Below are 13,016 nucleotides of genomic sequence, written 5' to 3'. Positions count from 1 at the left end.
AATACACAAAATAATGATCTTTAAAATAGCATCATATGACCCCTTTAAAGTGTAATCATGGCCTGGTCAGTTTTTTTTTTTTTTTAGAAACATGCTAAGTCATACAGGTGGGCATCTCTTTACCGCCTCCTGCTGGGTTGAATTTTTCATCTCTTCCAGCTGCTTTTCCAGGCGGCTATACTCAGCCTGGGCCTCCATCTGTCCCATTTTGAAAGACTCGGCCTCCAGGCGGATACGATATAAGTCAGCCATGGTTTTGTCACGAGTGTTGGAGGAGTCGCGCAGCTCAGCTTTTAGCATATTTGCCTGCTGCTGGGTTGCCTGTAACTGCTCCTCTTTCTGCCTGAGCTGCTCCCTAAGAGCCTTACTTTCCCCCTGACAAACACAAAAATAACACTCATAAGAATACAAACATTCACAAATATGCACACATTTCCGTATATCTTCTGCGACCAACGGCAAAAAATTCAAGCTTCAACCGTTTACCATACTGATATGCTTTCTGAACGTTGGCCTTTTGGCCACTTTTATTGATACATACATACAGGAAATTATCAAGAGGGGAAAACATGATCAAGGATCAGAGCTCAATGTGTTAACCACTAGCCCACAGCTCCGACCATAACATTGTTTTTAACTGAGCAATATCCCAATATAGAGTGCTGTAGGGAGGATGTAATGTTGTGGGCCAACACGTAAGTTAGCATCACCCCTCGACAAAAAGCCACTGAGGATATTTCCATTGGCTATTGGATTATTGCAGAAAACAAGCTATGACCAACAAAAGTTTAAGACTCTTACATGTTTTGTTCATGAAGATAATATTCACAAATGAACATAACTTTTCCGAATGTTTAAGCCTAAATACAACTGTCAGAAGTAAAACTAAAGTTAGGCTGTAAACAAACTACTCCATTCAACGCTAACGACAGCTCTTTCAATCTTTACTTAAAATTGACAAGTTAAAGAGTTGTAAAGTTTAAATAGTTTAAATAGAGTGTGAATATAAACACAGCAAGGCTTTAAAAGTGGATTAGTGAGTATATGAGTTTCCCTGTTTGGTGTGTTGGCATTTAATGTCCCCAACAACCTCTGTAGTCTCATTTAGCCAATTAGCTAAATTTTGCCTATTTACAATATACAAGTAAAAGCATTAAAACATAACAGAGTCGGGTGTTACTAATGTATTTTTTCATAGAATAAAATTTGAAAATATCTTTCGAGCTTGTGTTAATCACAGACTTTATTTCAGACATCTAATCAAAAACCCAATAAAAAAAAGCTATAACAAAAACAAAACATTGACTGTGGAATGAAGGAATGGGAAGTGGAAAAATGGTAACTCATTTCTGGGTTTTAGGATTCATTCCTGCAGCACTCTATATGAAATGTAGGTTAAGTAGAAGCTTTCGTGTGTGTACCGAAGGTGAACTATTGGCCAGTAGCTGGCGGTGCTGTTTTTCTTTCTCTACCAGGCAGGATTTGACTCTAGTGAGCTCCTCCTTCAGCTGAGCAATGGTGTTCTCCTTATTCACATCCACAGATTTCAGCATCTGCAGCTCAGCACTCAGCTTAGTGTTCTCAAGCTCACGGTTCTTCAGGTGAATCTGTGCCAAAAACACACACAGATACTTGATTCAAATAGACTGTTTGAGTTTCTCTTTGCACATCTGCTGTGCAATAACCTGGGCACATGGCACATAAAACTAGCAGTGTAACAAAGCTAGTCCAGATCCTGGACGAGCTCCCAATTATCCACACAATCTCTACAATGAGGTGTATTTCCACATGGTGAGGAAGTATGCAAGCTAAACCTAATTATAACGCAGCAGTAAGAGAGCAGCAACTCTGCTCTACTCCCACCCTTCTCTTTTTTCTGCCTCAGGCAGCTGCTGTGAAGTGAGGGCTGCCTGTGTTTCCGTGGCTACAGCCCAGCGTTAACGCCCAGTTCCTGTGTCCGCCACAAGAAAGTAGGGATAGAGGGTGAGACAAAGTGAGTGATGGAAAGTGAGAATTACAGAGTGCAAGCCAGAGCAATTAGGAAAAGAAGAATTGAGGGTCTGTATTCCACTTCTCTATAGATAAATACATTAGCTTTTTTTTTTTTCAAAACAACAGCTCAAAAATGTCTGTTTGTTGGTTTTAGGTAAATTAAATATATTTTATATTAATATAAGCATTGTATAAAAATACCAAGCAATTATATTTAGGAATGGGCATGTGTCCGTTTTATTCATCAAAAGTCCAAATATTAAACCAAAACATACAGACTAAGGATAAATAAGTTTCCACACATAAGTATTCAAAACACAATAAAAGCACTTTTTCTTAGTTTTTGTGTAAAGCACAAATTAAACCTGTTTAATAAATTATTATAATTAATTATATTAATTTATTTATTTAATCCGAAAAACTAATATTATAAATTCATTTAAAGTAAATATATAAAATATAAAATACAAAAATAAATGTAAAAGAATCTGGTTATTCAACACTTGAATGTAGCTGTGTATCACAGACCGGTTACACTTGAGTCAGTGGTTATATCTCATAAATAAAACACACTGCTTTAAATCAAAGAACTTCTTGCTCCCAAGTTGTGAGGTAGTGAGCGAGTGGCATTACCTTATAGAGCTCCTTCTCATCTTTCTCATTCTTCAGCTGACACTCAAGAGCCTCTTTCTCGTTAACTTCTTGTGAGGTAGTGAGCGAGTGGCATTACCTTATAGAGCTCCTTCTCATCTTTCTCATTCTTCAGCTGACACTCAAGAGCCTCTTTCTCCAGGGTTAACTTCTTCACTCGATCCTTCAGGCTGTCAAATCAGAGCCATTATCAATCATTCAGCCACACAAGGACCGTATCTAGAATATGCTAAAGAAACTCTTCTCTCGTCAAAGTTCTCAAAGTGAATCTTCTAAAGATATTAATATATCTGATCCTATCTAAAGATATGTAAAACAGTCACATGCTTTGTTACAGGGATGTCAAAAGTTCTGGTACTTTGAGGCAAGACTAAAATGTAAAAACATCAGTTTTTCTGCAGTATCACTAGTATCAGTAGTTGCGGCTGAAAACTTTATTGAAAAATACTTGAAGGCTGCATGCCATTGTTTTGGACCAATAGTATACTGTTTTAGCTGTGGTTATGGAATTGAGAATCACAAAATTTAACTGGAATTGACTATGGAAATGTTGGTATCATGACAACCCTAGTTTGTTAATATAATCAAACAGATTGCTATAGCCTTCTCTGATTGACTGTTTGTGGCTACATCAATATGGCAGGAAATCACACCCGTCTAGTTCAGTCTCCTTCTGCAGGCCTTTCTGTGTGACTCCGATCAGATCCTCCTCTAACTGCAACAGTCGTGCCGTACTCTCCTCCATTCTCCTCTTCACCTCCTCTCTCTCCTCCTGCAAGCTCTGGGCAGACAGCTGCAACTCCTGTGTACACACGCAAACAGATAAGAGAGCAAATTCCCTCAGTCATAAGCATGCTGTCTTCCCAGCTGCTGCAGACAGGACTGGAGTTATTGCAGAATAGACTGTTGGCTCTTGAGTTATGCTTGAGTGTGGTCTCGGAGAATCTGCAAACATGACTAATGGGAAAGCAGGTCTCCAAATCCCACTCCAGGCTCTTCTGCAGTACCACTTCATGTGCAGAATTTTTTTGGAATTATTTTAGCAGCACATAAAACAACATATAAAAGTGTGGTCATAAAATTAACAGCCAGAAATGGGTGTGTTTGTTTTCATCTTTAAACCAGCTTTGCCTCAGAGCTGATACATTTATACTTTATGAAAATTGCCAGTTAAAAGCAACAAATGGCAATGATGTTAATGATTGTCATGTCTATTGTAAATTATTATTATTATATTTTATGTATTTTTTTATGTAAAGAGTCTGAAGAGAGACTCTCACTAGGGGATGCTGACAGCCTGTGAACTTAGATGTAAATTGTTTAAGACATCTAAAATAAAAAATTTTTTTACATCATATTTGAGAGGACAAAATAATGTAAATATATAGAAACATCATGTCTTTTACCCATTCAATACAATGTGAAAAATCATTTCTATTTCCAATATATTTCTAAAATATTATGAGGTCAAATCGGGACAATTAAAAAAATCTGGAAAAAAACAGTGACATTTTGTGACAAACTTGTGACATTTTTTTCTCTCTGTCCCATCTCACCTGCACATCTTTCCTGAGCTGAGCACTGCTCTCTTGCTCCTGCTCATATTCTTTCTGTAGTCTGTCCTTCTCATCAATCAGTTCATCCCTCTCTTTCTGAAGTAGGTCCAGGTTTTCCAAGAGCTCTTTCTTTTCCTGTTGAATTTGTTCCATCTTTTGCTGGAAAAAGTACCGAAAGTGACAATCCTGGCATGTGAAAACTGACAAGAAGTCTATAGTTCAACTATAGTTCAAGAAATCTTGAGTTCAGTAGTAACAGAAAAAGAAAAAAAAAATCTCCTCACCTCCAGGTAACTGGCCTTGGTGGTGACCACCAGGATATCAGATCCTGCTTCATCCTCCATTGTCAGCAGTTCCTCCTCTGTGGGGCTGCTGGCACGGAACTGGAATGGAGTGCTGGCCCCACGGATCTCTCCCTTATGTGTGACATAGCAAAACTGGTAGAACTCACCATCGTCATTTGGAACGTAGTAACCTGCAAAATACCCCAGAATCAAGCAGAGAGAACAATCCTATCGTTAGAGGAGTTCATGGAATGTATTACACTAAACTCATTTGTCTTTCCCATAGGTTTCCGCCAGTCCATCATTTACATCATAACTTTACTGTTCCACAGCAGCTTTATGACAGACTCATGTCCATTTTATTTAATGGTATATTTTCTTAATTGCCATGAGGAATCCGGACTCATGCCACAGAAACCCTATAATCCCTCACAAAGATTCCAGTATGTGACCTGAACCACTCCAGTAAAACTGGCCCATCAACACTTCAGCCTTCTAATAGGAGGCCTCAGTGTTTCCTATTTTATTGCATCCGTCACTACATATTAAAAGCCCTAAAAGCAACTTTGAGGGGCCTTCTCTCTGGCACGACATTCATTGAAGAAATGCTTGCATGAAACCCCTTGGAAACCCCTTATTTTACCTTGGAAAACCACAGATCTGTTGACTGCGGTTCCCTCAGTGTAGTTGTCTGGAAGAGGTGACCACAGGAACGTGTAGTAGTCACGAGCGGTGCTCCAGCCAACCTGTCAGAAACAGAGAGGTTATAAAAGGTTAGCATATTTGACTTAAAGCTAAAATATTTTTTTAAACGTTAAAATACTCTTTCCATGCTTAACATTGGCTCAACCAATGGCGGGCAGACGTGAAACGCCTTTGGTGATGCCACAAAAATAATTTAGATTCAAGTAAATAGGAGGTCCACGATGACCTCGTCTTTAGGTTTTCGTTACCAGAACACTTCTGTGTACAACTTTGTTGCTTGCTTATAAACAGCCCAAGCTATCGGGGTGATAAGATCACCATTTTTGGAGTAATGAGTAATGTAACATTTCAATAGCGAAACTGTTTCAGTGATTAAGTAGAGAGGAAATCCTGCAAATAAGGTTCTGTGTGTGCATGAGAGTCTCTGTGCGCGTGTGTGTATGTGTGTGTGTGTGTGTGTGTGTCTGTGTGTGTGTGAGAGAGACAGAGAGAGAGAGAGAGAGAGAAAGAGAGAGAGAGAAACAGAGAGCGTTAAAAGTCATTTCAGAAATAAAGTTGTTTGACATTTTTATCCTATCGTTTGTCATATTTATATGCTTGTTTAGTCGTTTAGTGTTTTTGTGGCTCTTTTGCTGTGGTAGAATTTAAGCCACTTTTTAAATAACTGAAATAATTTGGCATGAAAATGTAACATTCAAGACTCGCAACACTTCATAGCTGTGTAGTTATTTAAAAGTAGCCATATCCTTTTAACATCTATCAACCAATTAGAATCAAGCATTCAACAGAACTGTGGTTTAAGATCAATCTATACGGTTGTAAACTAAATCTAGAATCTCCAGAAAATCTCCAGTCCAGAATTCTAGTTATCTTCCAGTTGGATAAAAACATTATCAAATATACAGTAGATACATTTTTATTTAGTACTTTTATAATAAATAAATATAACCACTATTCATATAAACATTTAACATAACACATATATGTAATTTTACTATATACACTTCTGGTCAAATTCTTTTATACTCGCGAAAGCTGAATTTATTTGATTAAAAAAAAATACAGTCAAAAAGTAATATTGTAAAATATTATTAAAATTTTCCTTTTTGAATTAATTTTAAAATATAATTTCAATCAAATAAATGCAGTCTTGGTGAGCGTAAAAGACTTCTTTTAAAAGCACTAAAAATCTCCAAACTTTTGATTGGTAGTGTATAAGAAAACTATATAATTAAACTATATATTATAACATTAATATATAAACATTATATATTATAACAATATATTAAAAAACTTTTATTCACATGCCTCTAAAATCAAAATGCATAAAAAAAATACAAATAAATAAATACATACACAAATGGTGCAGCTTTTGGCAAATCTGAAGCTATAAAGTATAAAGTGATTATGTGAATTCTCCCACATACACTAATAAGAAGACTGTAAATGCTTCGTCAGGCTGTCGTGGTCTTGACCATTGCCTGATTCACATCAAGTTGCAAAATTCTTTGGCACACTGTGCATTTTTCTCATCTCCATGAGGCCTAGTAGAAAAGCCTTTGAGATGAGAGCATTAAAACATGGACTCGGCTGCGTTTTACGGGGGCAAGTGAAACTCAGCCTCCCTGCCACGTGTTTCTCGCCAAAGTCTTGTGAATATGTTCGGTTGAGGGAGCGCGGCTACAACTCAGCCTTAACAGGAAGAAGAAAATAGGTGAAAATTTTATACATACTTCAGAATGGAAACCAAGATGTAATTATATGAATTTTATGTGTTGTTAACTGATGGTTGATGAGGGGGAGTACAGAAAATACATCTATAATTTCAGCCCTCTGTCATAAAACTGTCAAACAAAATCAGACTCACATCGGGCTGACTGTGTTCGTGAACATCTAAACGCTCAAGCCTAGTACCTGCTATCGGCATCTATGTGGGGAACTCTATAGTATCCTGGAAGTAACACACACATACACACACAGTAAAAAATGCAAACTCACTACACCTCAGTCATGCTAGAAAGTTGTGTGGCTTGTTTGCTCAAACCATACAGCTGTCCTCTGTCCACAGTAACATTAGTGTTGCAGAAATCCCCTTATTGTACAAGAAAGTTGCCCGAGGTGCTGGAGCTGTAAAGAGCAGGAAGCCATTAAAGGCATGGCCCATACAGAGCATCATTACTGCCTGGACCAAACTCCACTCATTAGAGACGTTTGGGGTGAAGCAGGGCGAAAATTAAGCCCCTATGTGTCTCTCATTTAGGTCTGCGGAGGAAACGGTAACCAAAAGGAGAAAAGATGGATGAGAATAAAAATGGCATGAGAAACTACACTAGATCCGTCAGGATGAGAGCAGCTCCAACTGCATTTAAGAATAATGGACAATGCACAAACAAATATAGACAACAACAAAAAAAATAATAATTAGACTGAGGACAGCAGTGATTAATAAGAATGATTAGCCTACTTTAATTTACTGGATAACTATTTTGGCAGGGGGAAAACATAAAAATAATCTTTCAGCAAAAAGTCATTTTTATTAGTAATCACACTTAATATAACTACAAAAACAAATATACTATAAAACATTATATATTATATTATATTATATTATATTATATTATATTATATTATCCACAACGACAAAGATAAACCTAATGAATAAAGCAAAAAATTTAATTGTATATACTGGCCCCAAAAAGTCTTTGGATACTCCACACACACAAAATGTACAAAAATGTAATGTCATTGCATTATATATAAAACTATGTACCAATTATATATAATATATAATATAAACAATAAGGCATGTGACGTAGCAAATTTTCATATCACAATAATTGCTGAAACTTTTATCACGTATTTGAAAAATACACTTCAGAGTTGTAATAACAGCATGTTTTATTTTTATTTTTAAGTATCATTTTATTTTTTAATTTCAATTATTTCAATTATTTACTTTTTAAAAATACTTTTATAAAACATTTAAAAAACGATTATATAAAGAACAATAATAAATGTGTGTTTGTGTGTGTGTGTGTGTGTGTGTTATAAAAACCATTACGCCTATGGGATGTCCCCACTTTTCACAAAAACAAACCTGTGAGTGTGTGTGTGAGCGTGTGTGTATATATGATCGACGAATGCTACTAATACTTTCTCTTTGATTTTGATGTACATGCTGAGATTTCTTCATTATCATTTGCTGTACACACACTAATTTCTCCAACAGTATCATTGTTAACAAACTGTGACATATCTGATGAAGTTATGTTTACATTGATGCCACAGATACTAAAGTTTTCGGCGCTCAAACACACACATTTATTATTGTTCTTTATATAATTGTTTTTTTTTGTTTTTTTTTTATAAAAGTATTATTTTTAAAGTAAACATCTGTTTATGGACACCATGTGGTTTAATATTTTCAACCTAATGCAATTACAATCTTAAGTTTGTTTTAAGTGTGCAAACACTTTCTGGAACTACAGCACATAACAAATGAATAAATGAATAAAACTCTACAGAGAACAACAGAGCATCCCAGTGTTTGTGAGAAAGTACCTAATTCCCTGAATCGCAATGACGCACGGACTTGGCCCATGACTCTGTCTGTGCTAACTACATGCAGCATTGGGTACAGCGAGTCTATATATCAGGATGCAGTACAGAGAACAACTACTGCGCTGACAGGATAATTATAAAGCAGTGTTCACCTTCTCTGCAGTGAGTCTGATGGCATGTTCTGACAATCCAACATGACAAAGTGTTTCAACTAGACTCTCTCTGTAACCATTCCAACTTCATAAGAGAGCCACAGGCAGCATGCCTGCTCAAACAAGAAGCAATAGGCAAAAGGCAAATTCAATTATGCTAAGTGCATTTCTCCTTTAGACGTTTTAAAACATCCCTACACATCTAATGACATCTTAAGTCATAACAGACAGTGCTATGGCTCAGATAATGGTGACTAAGAGGGGGAAGTATTTGGAGTTTTCCGTTGTTTAAATCACATTTACACTATATTAAGATTTCCTGGTTCCAAGAAATGTACCCAGGCTTTCCTTTCATAAAGTTGGTGTTCAGGTATGATAAGTTAATCTCCTGAACACTAGGTGGCAATAATAGCCTTGCGACTACCTGATGCTCCAGGCAAATGACTCATGGAACAGGTCTTGCAATTTTCTGGTGTTTGGCGCGGCTGCCTTTTGTCTGTCAACACAGACAGAGCCATGTTGAGATTTATGATCATGTGCCCTTCATTGCCAGAGGTTATTCTGTGTATTTGGGTGCAGACAAATGCACGTCAGTCAGTCAACTCTGTTTGGAGGAACATGCCTTTCCTTCAGGGTATACGAAGATACTGCGATCCAACTGTACGACAGACTAGTAGATAACGATGTAAGTTCCATCATAATTCAGAACATAAACAAAGATTGCAATTGGGCAGTAAGAACAATTATGTAGAACCATTTTACTCAAGGACCAACTGCCATTCCTCTATGTAATGAGGGAGTTTAACTTTGTGAATTGCATCTATTTTCTCAGAAGATATATAATGTGGCCTTCAAGTGAAGTTGGAAATACCAGATTTATGAGTTTCGAGTACATAAATGTCAAAAAAGAAGAATTCTCTTCATTTTCTGTGCCATACTTCAATAATACTTCTTATGAATGAGCTTATAAACAACAAATTAAGATGTAAATTAATCACTAACCTTTCAGTTTCTTTATGCAAAATAAATGTTTTTTATAAGATACCATGCATAAATAAGTAATGTGATAATCATGATAGAATATTTTTGTATTATTTTTCCTACATAACATATCATAATAATAACGATTGCCCAACTCAGAAGTAGGAGCTTCCCAGGTAAACTCAAAGCCTCTTAAAGCGATAGTTGACCCAAAAAATTACAAATCGTCATCATTTAATCACCCTCAAGTTGTTCCAAACCTGTATGAATTTATTTTGTCTGTTGAACACAAAAGAAGATTTTTTTTTAAGAATGTTGGTAACCAAACCAGAGTTATGGTTGATGAGCCTAACTGGATGGTGAAAAACACATATGGCTTAATTAAACCAATATTTCCTCTTGCCATTGCATCGCGTTTACTACAGTTCCGTTAGTGGATCAGGAGGTGCTGGCTCATGGCTGGCTGGTGTGTGACTGAGTGGAGGCTGGGCTAATTTGCATATTCATAGATCCGTGTATAGTAAATGAGGCAAGGGTGTAGAGTTGCATTCAAGCTATTTTAAGGCATGAGAAAATTATTTTCACAAGAAAAAACATTTAAATATGTCATTTTGATGATCAAAGATGAGTTTTAAAGGATAAAATTTTTGATTACAGGGGGACTTTAAATATCTTTGAAAGATTTAATGGCATGAACCTTACAAACTCAAAGTCAATCAGAACAGAACTGGTGACTTCAGTCAACTCTTCCCATTTATGCATCAGATGGTCTGAGGACTATGGAGATTTAAACCCACCTTCCAAGAATTTGAAAGTTGTACCTGTTTCTCAAAGCGGGTTTGTCCCTTTTAATCAAGAACACTGGACACAATGTGACAGAGCTGCTGAGAAGCAGAAGCCCTCCTGACAGCCGGCCGTAAAACAGCTTCATCAGACTCACTATATCCCATGTGAAGTAAAAAGTTCTAAAACACCACTTTGATCTGGTCGGATCCGAACCCAGACACTAAACCCTGACAGTGACCACACTCAACTCCCCTTCCACTAACCTACAGCAGTCAGATGTTCCTTTTATTTCCTCTTGCCGTACAGTCCACATCCATAATGCTGTAAATGCAGTTTGTTTTATGTTCTCCCATCCAGCAGTAGCTGGGGAACTCCAGAAAGCAGATGGAGCCAAAACACCCCACTTATCCTGCCAACCCACATATTTCATTCCCGTGCTCACCGTCATGACCACACTCGCGTTCAACTACACTCCAGCATGACGCACCGCTTTATGCCAACATAGTGGAATTTTCAAACTACAAGCAGGTTGTAATATTTTATATCTTTTTTTTTTTCTCTGCCAAACAAACTGCCAAGATCTTTCACAAAATACTCAAACTGCGTTCTGTTATACAAGCCAGTAGTAAATGTTCATGTTCACTTGATGAAAATCTTGTTCGATGGGGAACCAGTTGTGACAGATTTTCCTGGATATGATTCACAGTTTTTCCCGAATAACATGAATAAGACATGCATACCCCATCAGTTCAGGGAGTTGCAACACATTTTCTTCAGGTTTAAAAAGATTAATTTCCTAGTGAGCTCTCCATAAAAACATCTTCCTCAAAAACCACAGCAGGCGATCATTCTAATGGCTTGCGGGGACAAGAGAAGTGACCCGTCTATATAGCCTACTTTGGAACTGGCATCTAGTGCATCAAGTGGACATTTAGGTTGCACTATATAACAGCAGCAGTTATGCTAAAATGATACCTACAAAAAAAGTAGTCTCTCTCGGAGTCAGACTAGAGTGAAATCTGGTTCTGAAAATCTTTTACAGCAGGAAATATTTAAGTAGGCATGGGCCGATTACCGGTTTCAAGGTATACCGCGCGATTTGAGAATTTCAAAATCACTAACATTTCCCATTATACCATTCCTGCGGTAAGCGCTGTTTTTCATGTCTCCTCAAAGACTTAAGCCCCGTTCACACTTCAAACGACACGCAACGACAAAGCAACACGATCCCATTCATTTCAATGGAGAGCTGGCGATTTTCCGGCGACACGAGCGACAGCGACTGTTGGCGACCGGATGGGGCATGTCCAGCAACGCGACAAAGTTGAGAATCCTTCAACTTTATGCAAATGAAGAGCGACTTTCGGGAACTCATGTGATCGTTCTCCTCTCAGCTCTGGCAGTGACGCCGTTTGCGTTTTTGCCATTTGATAAACATACGCGATGGAAAAGAGCAGGCTCTGTTTCTCATTCATTTTTGTTTATGTACGGATTTATATTATATTATATTATATATATAAACATATATAACCAATATGTTTGTATTTAGCGGCAAGAAAACTGATTCGCTGTCAACAACGACGTTACTAGGCAGCCAGTAATGAGAACGCCCACTAACGACCTAATCGCCAGCCCCTGGCGACATGCAGCCCAGAGGATTTGGCATTTCCAATTAATGTAAATCCTGTTACATTCTTATTTTTATTAGGCCTATTATTATTATTATTATTATGAAGTTACTTTTATTATTAAATTAAAATTATGAAATGAATGAAAAATGAAATACGTTTCCTCTCATTTTTTTTTCACCATGTACGGGCCACAAGAGAAATATTAAGGGAATAAATGAAACCAGTTAGCTATTTACCATTAGCAGCATATGTTGAAGTAGATTCGTCTCTGAGAGAGAATGCGGCGTCAGATGCCGAAAGCTCCGTCATTACTCCGTCAGTCCGTTTTTATTTTCACTTTCTGCATATAGTGAATTGACTGAGATTAAGACGTTCACCAGCATAACTCTTGCGTAAAGTTTGCACGTTGCCTGTGTGATATCCATTGGCTCGCCTTCATAAAACTATTTCCAACATTGCGACATAACCAATTAGCCCCGTACCGAACCGAACCATGACACCACTGTGTCGTATCGAACCGAACCATGAATTTTGTGAACGGTTACAACCCTATTTGTGATTGCATTTTCTAAAGATACAGGTGCATCTCAATAAATTAGAATGTTGTGGAAAAGTTCATTTCAGTAATTCAACTCAAATTGTGAAACTCCTGTATTAAATAAATTCAATGCACACAGACTGAAGTAGTTTAAGTCTTTGGTTCTTTTAATTGTGATG

General features: G+C 37.2%; 1 protein-coding gene across 6 annotated transcripts in view; it reads right to left on the bottom strand.

Annotated features, from left to right (window-relative positions):
* The window catches only part of LOC107744700 (tax1-binding protein 1 homolog B), a 36,038-nt gene that overhangs the window by 11,393 nt on the left and 11,629 nt on the right, over window positions 1–13,016 (bottom strand). For 4 of the 6 annotated variants that reach the window (XM_016558519.1, XM_016558518.1, XM_016558513.1 and 1 more), the window contains exons 3-9: window positions 5,127–5,229; window positions 4,484–4,674; window positions 4,200–4,358; window positions 3,297–3,445; window positions 2,723–2,813; window positions 1,422–1,607; window positions 124–375 (exon numbers count right to left, since the gene is read on the bottom strand). In XM_016558519.1, the coding sequence (XP_016414005.1) occupies window positions 124–375; window positions 1,422–1,607; window positions 2,723–2,813; window positions 3,297–3,445; window positions 4,200–4,358; window positions 4,484–4,674; window positions 5,127–5,229 (1,131 nt within the window). The remainder of the gene's footprint in view (window positions 1–123; window positions 376–1,421; window positions 1,608–2,722; window positions 2,814–3,296; window positions 3,446–4,199; window positions 4,359–4,483; window positions 4,675–5,126; window positions 5,230–13,016) is intronic. The other 2 variants (XM_016558515.1, XM_016558517.1) reach the window with 1 other exon arrangement.

Source organism: Sinocyclocheilus rhinocerous, unplaced genomic scaffold, assembly GCF_001515625.1.
Source record: "Sinocyclocheilus rhinocerous isolate Xijiao unplaced genomic scaffold, SAMN03320098_v1.1 scaffold498, whole genome shotgun sequence".
In the NCBI taxonomy this organism is placed as follows: Eukaryota; Metazoa; Chordata; class Actinopteri; order Cypriniformes; family Cyprinidae; genus Sinocyclocheilus; species Sinocyclocheilus rhinocerous.
Note: the sequence above shows the minus strand (reverse complement) of the source record. Positions and strands in the feature narration are given on the sequence as shown.